This window comes from Pezoporus wallicus, unplaced genomic scaffold (assembly GCF_028554395.1).
Source record: "Pezoporus wallicus isolate ANWC-B61680 ecotype Strahan unplaced genomic scaffold, APGP_CSIRO_Pwel_v1 scaffold_2584, whole genome shotgun sequence".
In the NCBI taxonomy this organism is placed as follows: domain Eukaryota; kingdom Metazoa; phylum Chordata; class Aves; order Psittaciformes; family Psittacidae; genus Pezoporus; species Pezoporus wallicus.
In genome coordinates, this window is record NW_026642851.1 from 5,565,303 (window position 1) to 5,590,029 (window position 24,727).

Below are 24,727 nucleotides of genomic sequence, written 5' to 3' on the forward strand. Positions count from 1 at the left end.
GAGATCATCCACTGAGCACCTGATGTGCAGATGACTTTCTGAATTAATATACTCTTCAGGACACAGGAATTCTTAGGATCTCATGAGAGCTGAAATATTTTGTGTCAGATATTCAAAGCCGTGTTATAAATGACTGTCAAGGAAAACCCTGCAGATTTCTGTTTAAAAAATTACCTTGTATCTGTGGTACTGAATTGAAATACAAGTTTCTCCTGATAAGAAGAGAACAAAAACCAAATGCATACTGTGCAACACATCTGCCAAACTAGAAACATTATAGACTATCTGTAACTTGCTTCTTAACCAGTTAAAATGGTCTTATGGTAACTGAAAAAAATCCACAAAAGCTTCATCCTATTGTGAATTGTAGGCAGAAAAAAATCAAGCAAAGTGCAGACAGGGATGGAAATAAAAGAGGCTGACTTACCTTTATTTGCATTGTATTAATAGGAGAGCTGGTTTGACATTGCAATGGTCCATGTGTCTGAATATGAAGAATATAAAGCAGAAATTCTTCTCGACTGGACACAGGCCAACCGACATGGAGAACTGTATTGTTGATGGCACTTGGTCCTATGTTGTGCAGCTGCCAAACAAATATCATCAGCAATTTCCAAGGCAGTAAACAGCAACAACAAAAAAACCCAGCAACCACTACTTAGACATTTTCAAATTCCTAGTGTTCGCAGCCTTGAAGTACTTTGGGAAAGATGTACAGATTATTAATATAATTTTACTGATGGAAAATCTGTGGCAGATAGGGGAAAGGACCTCTCTACATTTGTTACAAAGCCAGTGGCAATCTAGGAAAACAACCTTTTCTGCTTGAGTCAGTGTTCAAGAAATCCATCACCTTTCCCACTTTCTTCTACATATGAGAAAACTGAAATTACCTAAAAAGGCACAAAAACCCCAAATCAAAATATACTAGCAAAATACACTATACAAATATATATACAACGAACCTTAACAGAACGTACTTGAAAATAGCTGAAACTTCAGGACATGAAAGAATCGCATTTCAGGGTGCAGAAATAGAAGGTATAGCAGAGCTTAAACTAATTTTTGTGGTTAAGAAAGAACTCTATTTTCAACATTTCTTGGTTCAAATTTCACCAAAAGAAAATAAGGAAGTAGTTTTCCTAAAGTAACATCCCCAGACATTATTCTTTTCTGGGAAAATGGATAAAGATAGAAATAACAGAAATTAAAAAATCTGGGCTATTAAAAAAAGTTTTATTAGATCAATTTACAATTTGAAAATAACTGATAGCCACAGGAAATTTGGATATGTGTTAACACTGGGCATGAGAGCTAAAGAAGCAGAGCACCATGAAGCTTTACTCAAAATTTCTAGAGATGTTGAGAACCTCCTTTTTTGAATGTGTAGAATTTTTGTGACTGATAAGTTTTACTTAGAACTGAATAAACCCCACTTGCAATCCTACATCTTCTCCAGTAAAGGGTTTTTGGGTGAGTGTTTGGCCTTTTTTATGCTTTGCTGATATCAATAAGCCATGAAAGTGGTTTAATCACTGTAACTAATCACCGTAACTATTTTAAGGTGTCTTTTTTAATACATTTGAAGTCACATATATAGTTCCACAAACTGCCCAAATGCTTGAGACAAGAAGTTTTGTTAGAGAATTTTCAGTTTAGAGAATTATGTTAAGAGGAGGAATTCACAAATAATATTTTGCATTTTACAGTCTAATTCATTACAGTTTTGTATGAGTCATGCAAATTGCAATGTTAAACTGTTGATGAAGCTCAGTTGCTCAAGAGAGTGCTAGTTTGTGAATTATAACCATACGTGAAGCACTCTGTTATACCCCCTATAATAGAAGTCATCCATCAGATTCCAAAGATAGTTTTTATTCCATGAGGTTTACTCAATGCACTTTTTTCTAACCTGAATGCTATTCTTTCAAATGAGGAATCAACCACAGAAAAAAACCCAACAGTACAAGGCAGAAATACGTATACTTCAAACATTAAGAGTTATTTTCAACTGAGCATTTTCTGAAGAATGACATAACAAGTTATATGTGTGTGTAAAGGGCTTCTTTCAGTTAGCTAAATATTACAGTAAACTTATTTTTTCCTGTGCACAACACTCACAGCTTTCAATGAGAAACCTGTCAAATAACTGAAAATGTTTGATTACAATGAGCCTTTAAGCACTCTTTTTTGTTATTGTCAAACACCCAAAATGTTTACAGATCCCTTAAATGTCAAAGGCAGTCTCCTAGCATAAACTAATATCTCCTTCACTAACATGAACAGATACCAGGGTTGTGAATTCTCAGATTAAATTTGGTCATGTGCTAAAGTCAGAATGTTTACATTTGTGGCTTTATATAGTTTCAGATAAAGACAATAAACCAAATCCATTAGGATTTAAATGCGTGCAGCATGAGCTCCTAGGGCAACAAGTATAAATCTTACCTCATAAATGTGTTCTACTAAAGGACCGAGTTCTTCTTCTTTTGTAGGTTCCTCTTTGGGTTCCCAGTTGTGAAGCGGCAAAATAATTGTTGGGGGGTGAGACACTCTGTAATATATAAAACAAGTAACTTGTTTTATAACAGTGTTGAGCTGTATTACTTTTAGAAAAAAGTCAAGATCATTACAGAAACCTGAGCCCTTAAGGGCATTTTATTTGGGCATGCTTATTAGAATTAGGTGAGGTGAACAATACAATGCTTCCATAAAGTACTACCCAGTCCTTACAGACTACTGAGCGTGCGTGCATTTAGTTTCATACTTCCTCTGGTGAATGGTCCTTTCCAGACGAGGGAGTGACTCTTTACTTAAAGAATGCAGTCCATCACACATTTACATCATTCTCACTGATGAGGTATCTGAATATATTATCCACAAAACTAGAGTAATGATACATAATGCATTTTTTCATTTCCATTTAAAGCCCGTATATGTTTGATGCTATGCGTCTTCCTTCCCTGCAATACATTTTTAGATATTTAACTGCACTGACTGTAAATTCCATAATAACCTCTGTTATTATTCCTTTTAATACCCTTTCAAAGTAATCTATATCTCATTTTACAAGCAGAAGCTCATGTTTCAATCTACTGAATTAAGAACTGGAGCCTGAAATAGTGCTTCAGGCTTCCCATTTGCTTTGCAAATGAAGTAGCAGCTAAGGCATTCCCTGGAAAACTATTGCAACTCACAACACGAAAATCAAACATAAATGAACAGTGACTTAATATTTGACATCTGTCTTTCTGCCTGCTATTTTATTTTTCCTTTCCTTCTCTGTCTGACCTCATGAAAGGACCAAGTGTCTCATGTTAACAATTCTATTTGAATCACAAGCATTTTCTTCCCCATAAAAATTGAAAGTTCCTTGGAGGGGTCCCATTCAGATGCCAACTTTAACCTTATTCTTTTATTGTGAAGTTGGGAAATCAGATCCCAATAATTTCTTTTAGCATGGTAGGTGAGCTCTGGCACAGAAGTCTGCCATCTGCTAGTATTGAAAGTAACTCTTGGTGCTAAAACAGTAAGAATTACCCTTTCTTTACAAGGCTCAACTCTCATTGTTTTGCTGGTTTCCAGAATCTTTAATTGAAAGAAAAGCTGTAAAATTTCAATGTTTGTTCTGCCAAAGCTGAAAGTTTGCTGACGGAAAACTTTTAAAAAAAGAATTGCTAATGAGGGGTTTTGTTGTTTTGTTCCCAGCATATAACATTTACCTAAAATGGACTTCTGTCCACCAATATTAATTCACTTTCCCTTGAGTCTCAACAGAGAAAGCACCGCTGCAGATTTCTCCTTGAAGAAAGAACAGAAGACTGGATGGTTTGGTTGCAAACACTGACGTCTTAAAATATTTCAGGAAGAAACCAACTGTTCTTGCTTCCAGCTTTTATGTCATATGCAATGAACGAAATGTGTTATAGAAATGTTTGTAAAGATTACAGCTTCTCAAAGCAGCAAGGGATCCCACAGAAGAACAACTTAATACAATCCAGCTAAAGTACAACTCTTTATGAAATTTAGGGTATCATCTTCGAGTATCCTGCTAACTCCAGATACTTCCTCAGACTTCAAAATACCAGCAGTTTGTACTAACAAGTATGCCAGAGGACAAATTTACAAACCAAGCCAAATAATAAAGGAAGTGAAACATATTCATTACAAGGTAATTTCTGATAAGGTACTAAGCCTACTTAGCTTGTTATATTTCACAAAAGGATGTGAATTATTAATTGTTGTTGGAGAACAGGAACTTTCATGTGTTGTTACAAAAGCCAAGACACAGAGAACCTTAAGCTATTGCAAAAATTTGCAAACCATAAACTGCACAGACAAAAAGAATCATGCATGAGGCTTCAAAACCCAGTGTTTCCTATTACACTGCCTGTACATTATTTTTATCCACAGAATTACAAAATGCAAAGTGTAAATGTAGACTTTCAATTGAAATGATTATAAAGTATATAACAACATTTACTTAAAGTAATTTTCTAGTTATTTTGATGACCTCTGCTACTGACCTTAAAGTAGCAAGATCAGGACAAATAAAATGAAATCCTCTCTTTTGACTTTTCATATTGCATGTAACTGAGTATATTGTTAACATCTGAATGACTTTTAGACAAGAATTTTTCCTAGTCTTTTAGGTGGCAATAAGAAGTCAAACAAGGCCACTGAAAAATAAGATAAAAGAAAGTATATTCTACAGAAAATGCTTATGTGGGTTACGCAATAAGAATTCTGCCAGCCACAAATCCTCCCAGTCCAAATCACTACCTGTATCCCCCATTCCTCTAGTACTATTTCAAAAGTGGGAAATAACAACTATAATACTCTTGTATTTTTACAGGAAAAAAAAGATCAGCAGGATAATCAAATCTTAGTTAACAGAGCAACTGCTCATTGAATGAACTACCTAATGAGTCACTCTAAATTTCTTTTGAACAGGATATTGAAGAACACTTCTTTCTTTCTGATAGACGCAGTATTTGCTTGGGTCCACTGTGCAAGTATGTGTACATACCCACAATTTGATAACTACTTACCTTTCTTCAGTAAAATGTACAATGTTTTCAGTATCACTTTGTGCAACTATGCAGAGCAGTATGGAAACCAATGCAAGATATTTTCCAGTCCAAATGTGGACACAGTTTCCCTTTTATTTTTATCTAGGAAATTGTGAGCAAATTGTTCCCTTGGAGCTGTATGCTTTAACATCACCGAGTAATTAGCAAAATCTGTCAACAAAGCATTTGGGAATTTTCCTTTGTACATGCATGCTAGAGTTAATAAGAAAATTAAAAGACTTAAGAGGAAAGGAACTGGAAGTCATTCAGTTTAATAATACCTCTGTATTTAATGACCTGTTTCTTAGCACTGCAGGCAGCAATTCAAGCCACTTTTTCCACTTGTGAGCATGCTCTTTTTAAGAACGTAGGATGTGTTGGTCATTTCATTCATCTATTTACCTATTACAGAACTTTTCATTAAAAACAATTCACTGTAGCACAGAGAGAAAATGACAGAAGCAAAAGTTTCTCCAAAGTTTGCAAAGAATACAAAAAGTTTGTAAGATTTTTCTACGAAAGTGATAAGCCACCTCACTGACAGAAAACCCACAACAAGCCAAACAACAAAACCAGAATTCACAGCACTGAAGCAGCCCTTACTGAGAAGTCTTTTGTATGTATCCATAACCATTTCACTGATGCACTGAAACTCCAGGAAGTCCTTAACCTGGGCATCCACCCATGGCAACATCTAGCAGTTGCTGGCTCCTAGCATTCTCTCACACAACTGCAGCCCACCAACTAACCCCTATGATTCCTATTTCCTCAGCCTCTATTTCTCTTTCTGCATTATCTTCCCACTCATTTTGTATTTTTCACCTCTTTTCCTATGCAGCTCCTTTCTCTAGATCACCACTAACTATGGAAAGTGAAATAATACTCTCGTTTCTCTTTGTTAAACATATCATCTTTCAACTGCTCCTTTTCAGAAATACAAGCATCAACATATATCTACACAGTCTTTGAGTGACTTCCCATCTAACTCTGGCCTTAGTGTTAGCCTTCTTAACCTGGAAAACACTGACAAAAATGTGATGAAAAATACTTTCAAAATCTCCCTGGTTTAGATTGACTTTTAGAGCAGAAAACATGGTTTCTGTGATCTGCAAAATAACTTGACCCTGCTCATGAGAAGCAGTCGAAGTTTTGTTTTAGAAGTGATAATAAATGGATTTTTATAAATCCATATGAACATAATTGCATTTTTTTTTACACCAAATGTAGCCCATTGAAGTGCATAATGTAAGAGACATCTACCCCTCTTGCACCAACCAGCCTCATGGCCTGACTGTGGGAGTGAAGCTAGGCCGTGTATCCCCCTTCTTCCCTCGCAAAGCTGAGGATGGTTAAGGTCCAGAGCTATAGTTTGAGAAAAGGAGATGTAGGTAACCTGAGATCCCAGACAAAAAGCATTTTGGGCAATTATTTACTTTAAAAGCACATCCTGCTGACTTCCTCCAGGATACCAGAATAGAGTGTAGTTCCAAGATTTTACAGGGTAGTCTGACATTCATAGAATCATAGAATTATAGAATTGTTTAGGTTGGAAAGGACCTTTAAGATCATCAACCATTAACCTAGCATTACCAAGTCCACCACTAAACCGTTGTCCCTAAGTGCCAGATCTGCATGTCTTTTAAATATCTCCAGGGATGGTGATTCAACCACTTCCCTGGGCAGCTTGTTCCAATGCTTGACAACCCTTTCAGTGAAGAAGTTTTTCTTCCTAATATCCAACCTAAACCTCCCCTAAGGTCCCCCCTGAGCCTCCTTTTCTCCAGGCTAACCAACCCCAGTTACCTCAGCCACTCCGTGTAAGACTTGTGCTCCAGACCCTTCACCAGTTTTTGATGCCCTTCTCTGAATTCTCCCCAGCACCTCAGTGTCTCTCTCCTAGTGAAGGTCCCAGAACTGAACACAGTATTCAAGGTGCAGCTTCAACAATGCTGAGTACAGGAGGATGATCACTTCCCTAGTCCTGCTGGCCACACTGTTTCTGATGCAAGCCAGGATGCTCTTGGCTTTCTTGGCCACCTGGGGACAAGCTGGCTCATGTTCAGCTGGCAATTATCACCTTATGCACTTCATAGTTTCCAAAACCAAGCTGTATGTGAGAATAGAGATAGAAATCATATCCTGTGCTTGTTCAGTTTTGGCATCCCATGTGTCAGTGGACAGGCACCTGTTTTAGATGGAAATGTAAGAATCCTACAGCAGTAGCTGACTGACCTCTTGTCATAGCTCATTCCTTTTTAATCCTTTCTCCAAAGGCCTCACCCTACTCCCTATTACTATATAACTTGCTATAATGTGTTTCATCCTTCCATGCATAAAAGCAGAAGATTCTGCTTTGGTATTCAGAATTAAGTGCCTAAGCAGACCTACACATATGAACAGGTATTTTGCATGAGCAACTTCAATACATAATTTGAATTCTCAGATAAAATGTTGGCTCTGACTGGTGTTATGACTGTGTGGGTTCTACAGCATACTGCACTTGAACAGATACTCAGTAAATTTATTGGAGTCCATGTGAGTAGTCTATCCCCGCATAACCTGGTAAATCCTTAGTAGCCCCATCCTACAAGTCTAGTAGGGATGACACTACCTGGGAATTCACAGACATTCTGGATGAATAAGGTGTTTGAGATTATAATGTGCCAAAAGATTCACTACAGGAGATTATTCTATGTGGAAAGATTTAATAAAAAAAATAGTTGCTACTGTTATGAATTGAAATTATTAAATACTTACCCTCTGATCTGTACTTGAGCTGCAGCACTGATGTTGATATGGAGGTTAACTAAATTGCTGGTGGGATTAATCTTGTTAGAACTGTAAACAAGGGTTGAAAAAGGTTAATTAGCAGAACTCTAGAATGTTATAAATACAGCACTGAATATCACAAAGGCCTGAAATGAGGAAGCAATGCCATTGGACATATTACAGCATTGGCTAGGTATCACCACCTTTCAGTCTTGTAGGATGCTGGTATTTCACTTTGATACTATTTGAGCTCATCACATGTTTAATAATCAACTCAAGCTTCCTTTGAAGAATCCTATGCATGAATATGATGTAAATTTATTTAGCTCAGAATATCATGTAAATTCCTTGTTCAACTTGGCTATCTGTATGGACAGGAGCATCTTAATAGCATACAAGGGTGTTTCATGCATTGGAAGAAAGCAGTGTTAGCAAACAAGATAGGCTTTGTAATGAAAAATATCTGATTTTATGATTCTCCAAACCTGTGACTTCTGCATGACAGTCTTTGAAGAACCAAAATAAACTGTTTCTTTACCTTTATTTTCTCTCCTCCTCTATTCAGAGAGTGTTTACAATCTTAATCCCACTTAACAGTGAAAACAGATCCCTATGTATAAAGCCTAGTGCTCTTACTCAGTTTGTTGACTTATTGCAAATTCTTACAGGTAGTTTCTCTTACATCAAAAGGCCATCTCGATGACTATAGCCCATTCCTATAAAGAAAGTTTTCCAGGTTCATAGTCATGAAGATAGTGAAAATAAATAATTACAGATTAAAAATTTATTTAATTATGGGATTAATGATCCTAAATTTGGAGGTTTTTTTCCAAGCAAGTATGGAAGTACTTCCTTGCTTCATGCAGACCAAGTTTCTGTTGCTGTCACAGTTTACTGTTATCACATCTGGGTAGCATCAGTCAAATGGAAACATTCAGAGGAGGCCAGCATTCCCAGAGACTGACTCCTGAGGAGTAAAGGGCAATACTGCTTTGATCCAGGCTTTCTGGTTACAGATTGCTAAAATTAGGAGCAGCTCTAATTTGTCTGTAAACTAACGTAGATTCCCCTCAAATATAATTTGAACTTTTGATATAATCCTCTACATCCATTGCTTTGAGTACAAAAATACAGAAGTTGTTTTAAGTGTAAAAATGACTATACCATGAATTTGCTAGAATAAACTGCTCCCCAGTTTGTATAATTGTGCTATTTTCCACAGAATTTAAATACAGATTTTGATCATATATATTACACATTCAAAACTTGTTTGTAGTACATGATATTTTGTAAAGAAGAAATAGTTTTAATAAAAGTGCAGGACATCTCCCTTCTTTAAGGGGCATATAATTGCATAGAAAAATGCACATCAGGAAAAGAATCAGATTTCAAGACACTACTCAGCCTCTTACTTATTTCCTTTTGTCGTGGTTTAAGTGCACTCAGTAACTCAGACCTGCGCAGACCGCTTGCTCACTCCCCTCCTTCCTCCCCACCCAGCTCCCGGAGGGATGGGGAGTAGAATCCAAAGAATGTAACTCCCAGAGGTTGAGCTAAGAACAGTCCAGTAACTAAGGTATAACACAAACCACTGCTGCTACCACCAATAATAATAATGATAAGGGATATAACAAGGGAAGAGAATACAATCGCTCACCACCCGCTGATACCTAGCCCAACTGAGCAGTGAATTCACCCTTCTGGGTAACTGCCCCCAGTTTATACACTGGCCATGACGTGCTGTGGTCTGGAATACCTCTTTGGCTAGTTTGGGTCAGGTGTCCTGTCTCTGCTTCCTCCCGGCTTCCCCTCCTCCCTGGCAGAGCATGAGACTCAGAAAGTCCTTGGTCAGACTAAACATTTGAGCAGTAACTAAAAACATTGGTGTTATCAGTGCTGTTCCTAGGCCGAAAGTCAAAAGCACAGCACTGCACCAGCTACTAAGAAGGAGAAAAAATGACTGCTACTGCTGAACCCAGGACATCTTTAAGGAATGAACTTCAGTCTGGCAAACCAAAATATTTATTTTCCACTTTATGTTTTGAAGCAAATTAAAGGTCTTTCTTTTGAATAACTTGGACCAGGACACAAATTCAGACATCACCTCTGCTTCCCTTTCCTTCCATTTAGGTGATTTCCTGTTTCTGCCGTATGGATTTCTGTTTCCTTTTTCTTTTAAGATTGTTTTACCTGTTCACTAAGGACACAGATATGCACAAACTGTAGTGGTGCTTGAGAATGAATGTACAAAGCAGTGAGTTTTAACTGCATTGTACATTCTTTATGAGAAAAGTTCTACTTTTTTTTTTTTTTTTAAGTAAAAACACTGGTGTGTCCTTCAGCATTTTGATATCAGTTTGTGGAAACTGTCCTTTTTGGTCACCCAACATATTTCCTCCCTTTACATTTTAGTGAGTCACACGCAGGGAGAAGCATGAGATGTTGCTATTTCCTGAAGTTCAGACTTACTCCTTAGTACAGCTTTCTCAATTTTTCTACAAAAGTAACCTACTCTAACTCTTATTATCTGGACAAATCTAGCTACTCAAAAATCTCTGAGTGTCTCCAATTTCATAGTATGAAAAGGGTAGCGACAAGAGCCTCCAATACCCATTTAAAACTGTATTGCTTGCATTAATGCCCTGACAGTGAACAGTGGTATGGACATGGGACCTGAAAGCTAGATATAGAAGCATAGAATCACAGAATAGTTAGGGTTGGAAAGGACCTTAAGATCATCTAGTTCCAACACCTGTGCCATGGGCAGGAACACCTCACACTAAACCATGCCACCCAAGGCTTTGTCTAACCTGGCCTGGAACACTGTCAGGAATGGAGCATTCACAACCTTCCTGGGCAACCCATTCCAGTGCCTCACCACTCTCACAGTAAACAATTTCTTCCTGATATCCAATCTAAACTTCCCCTGTTTAAGTTTTAACCCATTACCCCTTGTCCTGTCACTACAGTCCCTAATGAAGAATCCCTCCCTAGCATCCCTATAGCCCCCCTTCAGATACTCCTATCTTGTATCTCTCTCTGGAGGAGTGCATACATGATCTCCAGCTCACCAGCCAGACCCCTGGAGAGGGCTGAGGCCTGACCCAGCACCTCATTGTCTTCTGTGGCACTGTTGTGCTGTTTCTTAGTTCCTGCACTTCCCTTCCTTCAAGGGTTACATTATGAAAACACGACTTAAACATTTTAAGTGTCTCAGTTATTTACCACAGTGAACATGATCAATGCCTTCATTAAAGGTCAGACATTAGCAATTAAGTCTCTGTATATGGGGCAGGAGGGCACACCAGGAACTCTGGTGTGCATTTGTGGAGGACATATGGAGCAGAAGCCTTGCCACCTACTGAAGATGTTTGTTCTTGCTGTTATTCTAGAGCATCCTGTACTGTGCCTTTTTTGTCCCTGTGGAGGAAGTACTGCTTGCTGTATTCTCCAGCAGTAATATTTCAGTCCAACAAATGTGGAGGAAACTAATGGAAAAATGACAAAGGTTCACCTGAAACCATCAAACTGAAACCATTTTTCTCTCTACATGCCAGTAAATCTGTTGAGCACATTTTAACTGCTCTCCTTTTATTTTCTGAACTGTTGTGAAGAAGTGGCATGTCTTTTTATTTTCAGAGCATGATACGTTTTTAAATACAGAACTTTGTTACAAAGTGATCACTGTTCATTAATTCTGAAGTGGAAAACAAAGTGTAAACTTGGCAAATGTGTAGAAGATCCTTGGATCACTGACTAAAATCAGTCTGAATTTCAACAAAATAAAATCATCAGAATAACTCTAAGACTAAATAAAAAAAGCTAACAAGGTTCCAACTCTACAAAACTTCCTGAAGAAAGCTACCATAGGAAAGCCTGTGACGTAACTACTGACACTAAAGTGATCTTATACATTAAACTTCAGATATATATAGGAATTCAGAATTTGATAAAACATCTAACCTTTTTATTTGCAGCTCAAAATTGATGCTGAAATCTGCATTTTCAAAATGCTGAACGGAAAATCGAATGCCTGTAGAGAACTGAGAAAGAAATAAAACAACAGGTTACTAACAATGGTTGATCTCTCCATATCAAGAAAGCAGTACTGTTCAACATTTAATTTCACAGACCTGTATAGAATACTGCTGCTTTTTAAAATCAGTATGAAGTAATATCATGTAGTTGTTTTCAGGAAGAAATACCATCCTGCCAGCATATGTCACCAGATGGAAAATTTGGCTGGACAGAGGAAAGATCAAGAGCAACAGAGAAGTATGCTCCCAAGAACACAGCGGTGGGCCCTTCTTCATCCAGATAGTCTTTGCTTTACTTTGCCAAGTCAAAAGAAAGTAATAGCTGTCTGGCACCTCCCATCCCTGCCTCCATCTGCGCGTGCCTTTATCCATGTCTCCAAGGCTTCCTGCTCCTCCTGTTGTCTGTAACTGGGACATATGAGCTGCATGTTTTAGGTGTTGCGGGGCTGACTGATGACTTGTTTTTCTTGAGCAGTAGCTCGATAGCTTAGTTTGATTTGGTTTGAGTTTTTCATTGCAGTTCAGTTAAGAGGAATACAACTTCAAAGTATTTGCAGGTCAGCTTGTCACCTTTGTAGTCATTACACTTGTAGTCGTACACTGAAGGTAGACTACAGAAGGTAGAGGGTAAAATACAGTTCCCAAAACTGAAGGAGATAAGTGCTACCTTGTGTTTATGCAGACCTTGCTTCCTTCCCCTGGTAATTTCCATTTGCTTTGCAAATGGGCACAGAGTAAAGCAAAACAAGTTAATTCATAAGAGAGAATGAATTTGAGGTCTAACTGAAGGAGGAGTATACAATAACATATGGTGGGATCTCTGTAAGTCTCTTGCTGTACATATTTACAGGCCTGGTATCTAAGTGGCATGGGAGCAGTAGGAGATACCATCTGCCCTCAGTGTTAAATTAATAAAATTGTACTGCAATGTTTAAATTAATATTTTTAATTGCCTCATTTCAACTGCATGTCTTTTAAATCTCAAAATTTGTAATGTAAGTTTTGCATTGAGACTGTCAGCAAAGTCTACTGCCTGCAATCTTGTACAGTTTCTCACTCCCTCCCCTTATTGCCTGATGGTAGAATTTCCTGCCAGATAACTTGCATGCTGTGCTTTCATTTCTTTAAAAAGGATGGTTACATACAGTCATATTCTTCATGTGGAGAAACAATCTTCCTGAGAAATTCATCAAAAGGCATTAGGAAATGAGGACATCATTCCCTCATCTCTGCCAGTACCTGACTTGATTATGGGGGAAAGTGGAAGAACAAAAACAAAAAAAAAAGAAGAGCTGTCTGCTTGGCACATTTTCCTTAACATACTTGGGGTAGCATTGCCAGCAACAAATCAGGACACAACAACATAGAGTTTTATGTTTGGGACCTACATTCAACATCACTGAAGAGAAGCCATTTTCCTCTGTGGGTGTAATTTCAAATGTTTAATCAATTCCTTTTTCCCAAGCTTTTCATTTTCATTCAGTTCTCCTTCTTTCCTCCCTTGCAGTGGTGCATCACTGAATTTTAGTCCATCTCCAGAACAAGACTTAGCTAACATTTCAATTACTGCTTTCAGTTGTCCTATGCTGAAAGCAATACTGTCATCATAAAAGAAATGGCAAATTCAGATCTTTGAATTCTAGGCATTTAAATGACATAGCTATAGCTAAGCTCTCTTTTTAGAAGTTAAATCTTTAAAATTAAAAGATAATGCTCATTCAATTAAACAGAAGCTGAATAGCTGACTTGTAATGGATAAGTTGTTTTTTGAGACCACTTTTGGAGATGACTTTAACAACTGTATTGATATTTCATTCACCTTCAAAAATAAAAAGATTTTTTTAATCTCCAAGACAAAAATTTCTAAATATTTAACTTAGCATTTGTTCAGCTTGGCCTTTCTCTCACTGCTTTTACTAATCAGTTTGTATAAATTTGTTTCTACTTATAGCAACAACAAAAAAGATTTGATGAACCTAAGATAAAATTTTCCTCAGATAGAGCAGACACGAACTGCAGTTTTGATGATCTGTTATACCCGAGGCTTAATCCCTTATATAATACTGAAATACACTCCTACTGTACAAGTCTAATAAGTTGCAGATGTTGCCTTTGTTTGATGGTATGACTTTGTTAATGCCAAGCGGACCTTGGCACTGCCACTAATAATGGGGCAAAGATGTCCACATGCGCTTGCTGAAAACACACTGAGGCCAAAGGAGTTGAATTTGCTTGAGCTTGTAACTTAGCAATCACTCAACCTCCTTATTTTAGTAGGCCAATCATTTTATCAGAACAGTTGAATTTTATTTAAAATTTTCCAAGTGAAGCTAGTTTAATTAAAATTGCATTATTTTCCACATCAGTAGCATCATGTATTTGAAATACATGTAATTTCTGCTTTAGTGCTAAGCTTTAATCTGTTATTATGTGTGACAGTATCTAGAAGTACATTGGGAAACAGAGGGCTAGCTTTTTTTGAAGTGTCTTTCATTTGCAATGACTTTGGTCCATACCAAGAAATAGGCAAGATCTTACAAGTCTCCCAGTCTTCTAAACTTGTGTCTATTCATTTCTATTAATTTCCAAATTGTTCTACTGGCATTTGTGATAAACTTACGTTTCACTTTCTAAGGCTGTTGAACAGGCATTAGGAAGTTTGTCAGTCTGATCCATTTCATTGTCATAAATAAGCACTTTGAGCACTCTTTGCCAGTGAAATGGTATCTGACATTTAGTTTGCATTCTGGGCTATATGGTATTGTGATATACCTTCCCAAAGTCAGAGATACAACAATTTTGATGTCCATAACCCTTTTTGAAGATGTGTAGAGCCAGACAACTCTGTAGCCTGCTGCAGTAAAATCCCATAGGTTATATCACAAAATCCTGACACAACGCTCGTACTCAGAAGTTGATCTTCAAGAGTTCAAGAATTATAGGATTTCAGGGTGCTGAAAAGTCATTAGGGTGACTCAATAGTTAAGAGTTTTAGGAATGTTTGATTGTGACCCATCCCTCCCTTCCCACTCCCTCACAACTTCCACAAAGAGTCCCTTTCTGAATGAGTATTTTGAGAATAACAGATCCCCTGCCAGAGCAGAATTGTTTTGCAAAACTGGAAGGGGATCAGAGCAACCTTTTGTGATTTATGCGACCTGTACAAAGGGCTGGTATTTCACTTTTGGAAGTACATTTGCCATCATAAACGCATTTGGACAGAAAAAGCTCAAGTCCTTTCACCTTTACTAAGCTTCCAGGAGAGCTGTTTTCAAAGGTAAAGTTAGGCTTTAAGCTTTCACTCACTATACTCCAGCACTTTTGCCAATCGGCTTTGTAATGCTCTGTCTTCATATGCCTTAATTTTAAGTGCTGGATTCTTTTGTATATAGGACAGAATATCCTTCAACATGTTATGGACCCTGCTGTTTTATTATGCTTCTTCTGTCTCTCTTTATGAAGTATTTTGCTTAGGAATATTTTGTAACAGTGCATTTATGGCAGCCATAGAGCTGATCCTGAAAAAAACAGGATTAGTTATGCTGTGAGACTTCATAAGGAGACAGATAAGAGTAGTACTGCTTTAGTGGCCATCAAATAGCATTCCTGAAGTCATCACAGTACCAGCATTTTGGGTCAAGGATGATGTAGAAACAGGGCTTTGAATTCAAAGGGAGGAGTGTGGAAGGCTGCAGTCTAATACTGCCACATTCAGACCTTTCCTTTGCTTCTGTTTATGACAATATACACACCGGAAAGATACGTTCCTAGCTTGATATACAATGTCAGTGTCTTCTGTGTTTAGCCTTCCTTTTCTTTTCCAAACCCATGGGTTTCTATGCTCTCCTTCCCCCCTGCCACTGCGTTCTGATCATCCACAAGATTCTTGTCCACTTCAGTCTGTATCCTGAGAATTTGCTACTGCTAGGAGACTAACCAGGAAACCACTAAGCAGATAATCCAGATCTGGTTTTCTGGTACAAGAAATTATTTGACTTGACTTGGAATATATCTAATGCTTCAGCTTATCATTGCCTCCCATCATCCCATTATGAAAACTCCATTCCTCAGAAAGGTCTTCAACTACTCTTACTTTTTAGGAGTTTCATTTAGTAGAATAAACCAAAACATACAAAACCTTTTTGCTCTCTTCTCTATGTCCTTCCTAGAAAATGTTTACAGTACCAGCTTCAGACTTCTAGTTCACAGTAGTTCAACAGAGAACAATCCTCACCAGGCAGGATCCTGCTCCCAGTAGGTCCATCGCTTGGAGTTAATTTTTTAATGGTTTTCAGGTTCTTACAATCCCAAAGAGTCTCTCTGGGACTGCTCATGGCCATGAAAGCAGACTGTATGAGACACCTGGTCTCACACTCATTTTCAAAAGCTCCATGACTGATCTGAAGCTAATCCTATGATCCAAACAAGTTTATTCTAGTCCCAGTCTCCTATTCTATGACCCAATTTGTTCTTACTATTGAGGGTCAGGCAGGAAATGCTTCAAGATCATAAGAGGCCAGGAGAACACTTCTTTATAGAAAGGCTGAAGAGTGAAATACTGATCTTCCATAGGACAAATCTTAATTTGGTAGGATTTTGAAAATACTAAGATTTGCTTTGGTTTCTTTGCAAAGCCCCAGATCCAGTATGAAATGAAAACTGTGGTAGTTTTCAATTAAGAGCTCTTTTTTTATTCTTCATGTATGTTCATGTTGACTGCTTAGATTTTTATTAGGACAGCTTTTTATCTAGGTATAGAAGTTGGATTATCTGGATTTAGTTAAATATTCATAGCATTTATGAATTTATGAGCAGCACTAAAATTCCTCTGGAAGGGGATTCATAGTCCAACATTAATGGATTCAGCACTTCTGGGATTGCCCTGTTTTGTCATGAAATAGAAGTGATGATAGCTGTGGAATGGATAGCACTTTCTTCATCTCCAAACCTATGTTTAATCCTTATCTGCTGTCGATTGTCAGTTATTATTCAGTTCTACTTTCGTCTAAAAACAAGGCTACCAATGTTCCATCTGATGTGTAGCATGATTTCTGAGTAAATGTCTTAGGAAAATGTTTAGAATGACATTAATAACTTGAAAGAAAACTTGATTCCAACCATATTTTCACATATATATATAAATCATGATATAAATGATAAGACAACTCTTGCGCACTCAAGATAATAATCAAGCAAAGAAGCTGTCATTTACTATACATATCATAAGTAGAAAGAATACTAAAAGGGAGAAATAAACAGATCACTTTATAGATTGGGATTCTCTCTTCATTATACTAGCGCAACTTCTCTGACTTAAATTGAGCCACTCATTTTCCTTACAGTAAGTGAAACAAAACACAGGCTTTAACATCACTAACCTTTCAGAACACAAATTGTTAGTTTTTCAGAAGCACAGTTCTTCCTCTTACTACACTGACAATTTCCTGTCCAAGTAAATAATTTGTTTTACATGCTGCTTACTGGGACACATTCTGCTAATCGAGTAGTTTTCCATTTTCTCCCCTTTAAAATTCAATTAGGTAAAAATCAGTAAATGCATCTGGTTTTCCCTTACGTTTGCACCAGCCACCAGGGGGTTCCCAAGATCACAAACCACCATTCTAGTTTCATTTTCCATCTTGTAATCACAGCTCAATACACGCAGGGCCTGTAACAAAAGGACACCAATATGGAGGTCAGAGATCACAGTGAAATGTATCCGGCTGGGAAAGTGATGTCTTTTTGTCTGTGACATGTCTTTTGATTTCAGACACCTGCTCAGTGAACTATCAAAACATCTAGTTGGTTATTGTCAGACAATGGGGGAGAACTGATGCCAGGGAAAAACAAACAGGAAAGTTTCCCAGTACCTTAAGAGCCATGATGAGATCACTCTATTCCTAGTTTTAATATACTGCTTTGTTGTTGTGAATCATTCCTATAGCCCTGATGACTCAACAGAGACAAGAAGAGTAGGCAAAACCGGGTGAGAAGAATAGGCCTTACATTAATTGCCATAGTTGTTATCCATCATGAGAAGTCTCTACAGACTGAATTTCTGGCATCGGCAGAACTTTATTATGGACCAAGTCTAAAACTTTAGTTTCCAACATGTGGTATAGTACTTAGAATATTAAATACTTGTGTAAAAACATAAACTGTTACCTGTGTCTAGAATTCAGCAACAAAGGAGATTATAGATTTTCACATTATGAGAAATTAAAGTACTTTTTGCTTACAGCAATAAGTACAATTTAACTGTTTTTCCAGCAACTCTTCATTGAAAGTCCAGTTTGTACCTAACATTTCCCAGGCAGTTTTGTTCAGTAACTTTGAGGATACAATCGTATAATTTCCCTCTAAAGCTCTTAATGTTAAATGTATTCATTTTTTATTTTTTTTTTTAACCCTTTAGTCTTTATCATTAGTTGTTATCATCTGTGGCAAAACAGACTGCATAAAAGGAGAAACAGCCACAAATAGTACAAGTTAAGAGATACAGAGTAAGACAAAGCAACAAAACGCTTGCTTACTTTTCTGTTTTCCTCTTCAGCATATTCAATAAAATACTTCTACATCTGTGCAGAAGTAAACCAGCTTTGTAAAAGCAGGATGCAGCTAGTTGTTGCTATAAGGCTCTCTCACTACTTTTCCTCTCATTTGTGATTCTTACAGATTAAACGATACGTGCAAGGTCATGCTCTTTATATAAAAAGACCTGAGAAATCTACAGACCACTGACTAGTGACTAATTCTTATCTGTAAAAGTCAGCATGGACATGCTGACCTTATCATTTCCTGAGATTAAAAGAAAAAGATAGGGCATGTCCTAAAAGAAGCCCATGTGAAGCATGCCCTCAGTCAGTATGCCTCATTGTATACTGACACTTTTAACAGTTTGGTAGGAGGAAGCAGTTTGTTATACAGCATGTCCAGTGCACTAATAGCCTTTTCAAGACTCTCTAGGGTTGGAGGGAGGGATTTTTGCACTCTTTCCAGCTGGTTAATTAGAAGTGGGAAGCAACACATGGGAGAAAAGAGGGCCTTAACACAGCTGAAACCACACTTGTTTGGAAAACTGTTCATTTTAGCGTGATGTGTGGGTTTATAGTTTTGATTTTGTTTGGTGGTGCGTGTTGAAACTGAGGTCTAAATATTAGAAAATAAAAATCCATCTAAATTTGACATTTGGCACTTTATTAATACTGTATCATAGACCAGCACAGACAGCAAATCAGCCCTTATCACATAGGTTTTGTCCCTCAAAGTCTGAGCAAATAGAGACTTGTGATTAGGTTTTCCCCAGTTTAGAGGTTATGCTCTTAGACTGAAAATGATTAATGGCTCAGAATATATATGACCAGCATCACAAAAGCTAATTTGTGCAGCATAAAGATGTGGCAAAGGGTCAGATGTGATAGAATTTCTTCAATACTGAGATTTATTGCCTTTTTTTCATTCACTGATCACCTTTTTGAGGTGGTTAAGTACAAAAGAGGAAAATTAAAACCAGGCAAGAAGCAAGCAAGAGCAGAGACTTATATACCTAGCACTGTCAGTATGGGTGAGCTCATATGGAACTCAGCCAGATGGAAGGTTTTGCCACAGAATCCTTCTACCTGCCACTGGCAGCAATTTATAATTTTATAGCAACACATGGTCTTTTTTTGGCAGAAGCAAAACCCCAACAATTAACACATGTGCTCCTAGGGTGCATTTTAACTGGAAAATGATTGGATGCTTTAAGTAATCCAGGCAGCCTACGAACTTGAAACTCTTTCTGGTGGTCTTAGCAATGAATTGCTAATTGATGCCAGAATAGTTAAGCACAACAGGCTGCAGAGTAAAGACATCTCCTCCCTCTCCTTGATCAATACCTTCCAATTTTATTTTCTGAGGAAAAGTGGATGGATAAGGTACGAGGTGTCAGAAACTAGCTTCTCATCTAGCTGAGGTATGAAGAGCAAGTATTTGTCCTCACAAAATTCAAATCATATCATATCTAGTCAGCTACCATGGACTTATTGTAAGAATTTTCAGGTAAGACAAGAATGTTTCAGGTCTTCTCCTATTTTAACAGAGTGTCATGCTTTAGTTGAGAAAGGCATGAGGATAATGGCCCAGCGCTTATCCACTGGTCGTGGTCTGCAGTTTCTAGCCTGCACAGAAACAGTTATGCCAAAATTCATCATGTATTTGGTGTGGAACAAATACCTTTCAGGGCTTTGTATTTGTCTGACCTACTTCTTCTAATTATTCCACGAGAATCTGGGTTCCAGCCATTGCTACTAAGGCAGGATTGAGGGGTTCAATACGGGGAACTCTTTCACCGGGCAAAGGATTAGAGCACAGTATTCAAGCAATGGCTTGAGGTTCAAACACACAGTCTTGCTATTGTAGTGTAAGAATATACCATACAGCATGTATATACTGTCTCTGGATCTACTGCTGGCCGTGGAAATATGAGGTAATATAATATGTGGTTATAGTTTTTCCATTGCAACTAATCTCAGTAACTCCACACCTAATGCATATGGACAGTTACTACAAGCCAGTGGGTTTCCAGGAACTAGTAAAGCTGTGGTAATTTACTCATTTACCTGGTCTCTAGACCTTTTAAGTGTTTCAGCAATACAACTAATGAATAACACATTTGATTTCATTGTAAATCACTGCATTTCATTAATCAGCTTTTGACTGAAGGAAGTATCAGCATGTGCAAGAATCAATGAAACTTTAAAATTATATCCTTGGCCTCAAACTTTAAGATCACATGCCTTTACTTGGCTCTCTGCTTGCCTTTGATCATGTACATCTTTGAAAATACTCCCTTGGTATGGTTGCACAGTGTATGTACAATATGGTACAGAATCAGGCTGGCGATAACAAGATAATGTCAACTGAGGCAGATCAAACATTGTATTCCATAAAGCTGAAGGCAAGTGAATTTTCAGTTAAGTTGTTGACTTTAACACTTTCTTAGTGTAATTCAAATGAGTATATAACCCAACAAGTTGTTTGAAAAAAATCAGTTTGGACAGGAAACACTTAAGGCATAAATTTGTTTCTCTGTTAGGTAGACTAAATTCAGAGTAACCCCATAATAAAGAAGCTTAATATCCTTTATGAGTATAGTTACTTTGAAATAATGGCAGCATAATAGAATGATTTGATTCTAAACATTTTTCAGTTCCATCAGAAATGTACTGAATTATTTACTCAGCTCATTAAATTTCATTTATTCTGCTCTGAGTCTACGTGTTTTGCTGGCTCTGAGGTGAATATTATCTCTGCCTTAATACAAGGAATTCTGCAGTTTGGAAAAAAAACAGCTACACAGAGGACTGTAAACACTGATGCACTGAAGAGTCAATGAAATCCTTCGCTGCAGAGCTTTAAGAGCATGTTGCAACAAGCTCTACCACAAATCCTACTGTCTGCTCAAATAACTGTATTAAATGAAGTACATTTCAGGAACAGTCACAGACGCCCCATTGGCAGAGTGCAGTGCATACACAAATTCAGAAGTGAAATCCTGACTCCACTGAAACTGACAGTAAAACAGTCATTTTAATCTATGGTCCATGCCTCAAAGGACCAACAGACTAGAGACCTTTTTTCCATGTAACTCAGTGTTACTGCATAGCAGTGTGATAATTTCTTCTGTGTTCTTGTCAAGCAGTTCAAGCCGCCATATTTCTTTTAAGCCCTATAGATTGAAATAATTAAGTCCCTCTTTAATTTATACTCATTTATACTATGGCCCCTAAGAATTTGGCCATCCTGGTAACAAATGAACCTCTGAGCACTCAGGGGAAAAAAATTAAAAATCCTGCTAATTCTTGTTTGAAGTGATCAAATTACTTAATTTGTACATTTAGACAGAATGAATTAAATGAAAAAATAACACAGGAAGGTTATAAAAGAATGTTTGAGTGTAAAAATCTGTTTTTCCAGTCTAAATTTGCTTTTTAAATTACAAAGATTATATGTTCTTTGTCATGTTCACAGCAGTTTTAGATGACATATGGCAGTACAGAAAAGTGACTGAACACATACTAGAGACAACCTCCACCAGCAGTTAAATGCCAAAAGATTTTATCTTTGTCTTTTAAAAGAAAATTACAATACCAATTTCTTTCCAACTGCACTAAGAAGTGAATTTTTCAGTTTATTTAAATGAAACCATAGTATCATGAAGACCATAGTTTTAAAAATTTTTACAGTTTAAAACCAATAGAAAGACTGAACTTGCTTTCAGTACCATACGTAACCCTTGTGAAAACTGCCCTTGAAATGTAGAAGACGCCAAGAATGACACAGATAGTAGGACTAATGTTTTGCTCCGTCTCAGAAAGAACTTAATGATATTTCTTTTTATGGAATAAGTAGGAAAAGTAAGAGGATAAGGAAATGCCTGGTAAGTTACTTTCAACTTCCTTAAAACATTTGCCTTTAGAAAGGAAATTAACTTGTTTTCTCCCACTCTCACCCTTGAGGCCCTTTCTGAACATTCCAGGCACTGACAGAAAAAAGCAAGCTCATGTTGCAACAGCTTGGGAGATTTATGTGCAGATGAGGCGATTGAGACTTGCTGTCCAACAGAGAATACATGAACACTCTGCTTGTTTGCAGGATAGTGTTTCGCCTTTGCTCTTAGAAAACAAACAGACCCCAAAAGGAAACACTGTGTGTTCAGTTCAGCTCAGCAGGACTTCAGTCAACATTAGTCCTTCTGTGAACACTGACACATTCTACATTAGAACTGCTTTTTTGGCCTATCCATAAGATAAGATAATGACTACAAATGAGTCAAGTTTATACTGCAGTCAATGTTCAGCTATTCAGGATATGAGAGACTGGGATATCCTTAATAATGGTAAAACACTGGTGTGCTGGGACCATAAGAAAGCAGTGTCCAAGTGTCTGGGGTTCAGCAGGGCTCATTAGCTTTGACTGAGAGCTGGTAACACAGAATCCAAGGTTGGAAGCACTCAGGGAATTCTGTACTATCACTGCCCGCTACTGGTAAGGTTTACTGCTTCAGAATCTGAATGATGCAAATACCTCTAGCCCTAGGAGAAATGTGACAGTATCTGTATGATATTATAACTAAGTTAATAGCAAGGAGCTGGACTTGAGCTGACTCTGAACAGAATGCTCCCATCCCTCCCAACTTTTGGCGACATAGCTAATCTTTAGCCTGGCCTGTGTAAGCAAGGACAGCTGAGAGTCGATAGAATCTCCCTCCATAAGAGGCACCTCTTTACTTGCTGCTTTTGGGTTCTATATATACCCTGACAGGTGGTGAACCTTGCTCCCAGTTCTGCTTTTTTATCACTAACATTTTGATTTTCATTTACCTTGTTGTTGCGTTCAACCCCAGTGTAATCTGCTTCAGGTGGAATCTTTATATGTAGTTCAGCTTCATAGGCTCCTTCCCCATCATTCCGTGGATTTATTATGAGCATGACATAGTTTTCTTCTCCAATTATTAGCTGATCTTTATCCCTGTAAAGGACACACTACTTGTCAGGAGTAAAAACATGCACAATTACAATTTACATATGAATAAAGCAGAAGGACATTTTGCTCTCATAGCATCTGTTCTGAAAAATATTCTGTGAACAGAGAATAAAATATTTTCCATAAAAATGACCCCATGGGAAAGAATGCCAGCACTGGGTAGGTTCTGTGGCTTACCGCAAAACTTGAAAATTACTGATACAAAATTTCAGAGCCTGACTGCTTTCTAACCACAAAGAAGTATTTAGCGTAGGAACTGCTTGCCACAGGGGTCCCATCAGCAGTGTTTTCCAGAGGGCACAAGGGTGGTGGAATTCCAGTTTTCCCCTCATGCCCATTGTAAAATGAATGATGACAGAAGACTTTCAGTGGCACTGTGCCCTTTCCTTTCACAGCTATGTACTGATTTTGATGGCACAGTCACCTGTCAGAGATTCCCCACTTGACATATTTCTCCCTCTATTGGAGGAACTGTTGCCATGTTTTGAAATTCTGTTATTCTGAGACGCGTTCACTTCACTGTACATTCAGTTCAGGTGGACTGTGTCCCAAGTTCAAAGTCACTGGCACACTGAAATGAACAAATTTAAAATCTTTGAACAATCATTTGTATTATCTCTCAGCATTAAGACAACTAGGATCACTCCTAGCAAAACTTGCAAAACCATGTTTTCTATGATAGCCATTAGACATCATGAATGTGTCTGACAAAAATATGTTTTCAAGCGTGTATTTCTCCACTTCTGGGTTTTCTAGAGGAAATGGATGTCCAAATTAAAATCTGGAAATTAGGTAAGAAAGAGTAAGCTACAGCAAGCAACAGAACTGTTTTCTACACATTCTGTTAAGGCAGCTATAAGAGTCCAGATTTTGTTATATGTGGCATCGTTTATTTTATATAACTTACGGCATAGCAAAAAGCTGCAAGTCAGGAATGCACAAGTTGTCCTCCCCACAGTCAACCAGAATGTAAGCCTGGATTGTTGCAAAATAAATGAAGTTGTAATACAGTTAGTACATCCTTCAGAGTTTAAATCACTTCATTAAATATCACTAACTCAAATTTCTTTAGTATCACTAGCACTGCCATAGTGAATCAATCTCTCATTTCTGTAAGTTCCTTTCCACATGAGTAGTTGGAGACTATTTATACTGTCAACTACGCCTTTAGCAGAATAGTAACACTTTTCAGGCCCTTTCCCACACTAAATTGTCTTATATATTCTAGAATGAAATTAAAATTATCAACACAACAAAGTTTTGGAAATGCTTTAAAGGCCTGTTTCTATATTTATATTCAATTTACATTTTGAATTAATTAAA

The 24,727-nt window shown here is 37.5% G+C and overlaps 1 protein-coding gene across 1 annotated transcript in view; it reads right to left on the bottom strand.

Moving 5' to 3' along the window:
• Window positions 1-24,727, bottom strand: part of ITGA8 (integrin subunit alpha 8) — a 109,877-nt gene that overhangs the window by 31,446 nt on the left and 53,704 nt on the right. Inside the window, exons 19-25 of the mRNA XM_057432504.1 lie at window positions 24,312-24,379; window positions 23,242-23,389; window positions 17,454-17,546; window positions 11,805-11,884; window positions 7,830-7,910; window positions 2,449-2,554; window positions 428-586 (exon numbers count right to left, since the gene is read on the bottom strand). Coding sequence (XP_057288487.1) covers window positions 428-586; window positions 2,449-2,554; window positions 7,830-7,910; window positions 11,805-11,884; window positions 17,454-17,546; window positions 23,242-23,389; window positions 24,312-24,379 — 735 coding nt within the window. The remainder of the gene's footprint in view (window positions 1-427; window positions 587-2,448; window positions 2,555-7,829; window positions 7,911-11,804; window positions 11,885-17,453; window positions 17,547-23,241; window positions 23,390-24,311; window positions 24,380-24,727) is intronic.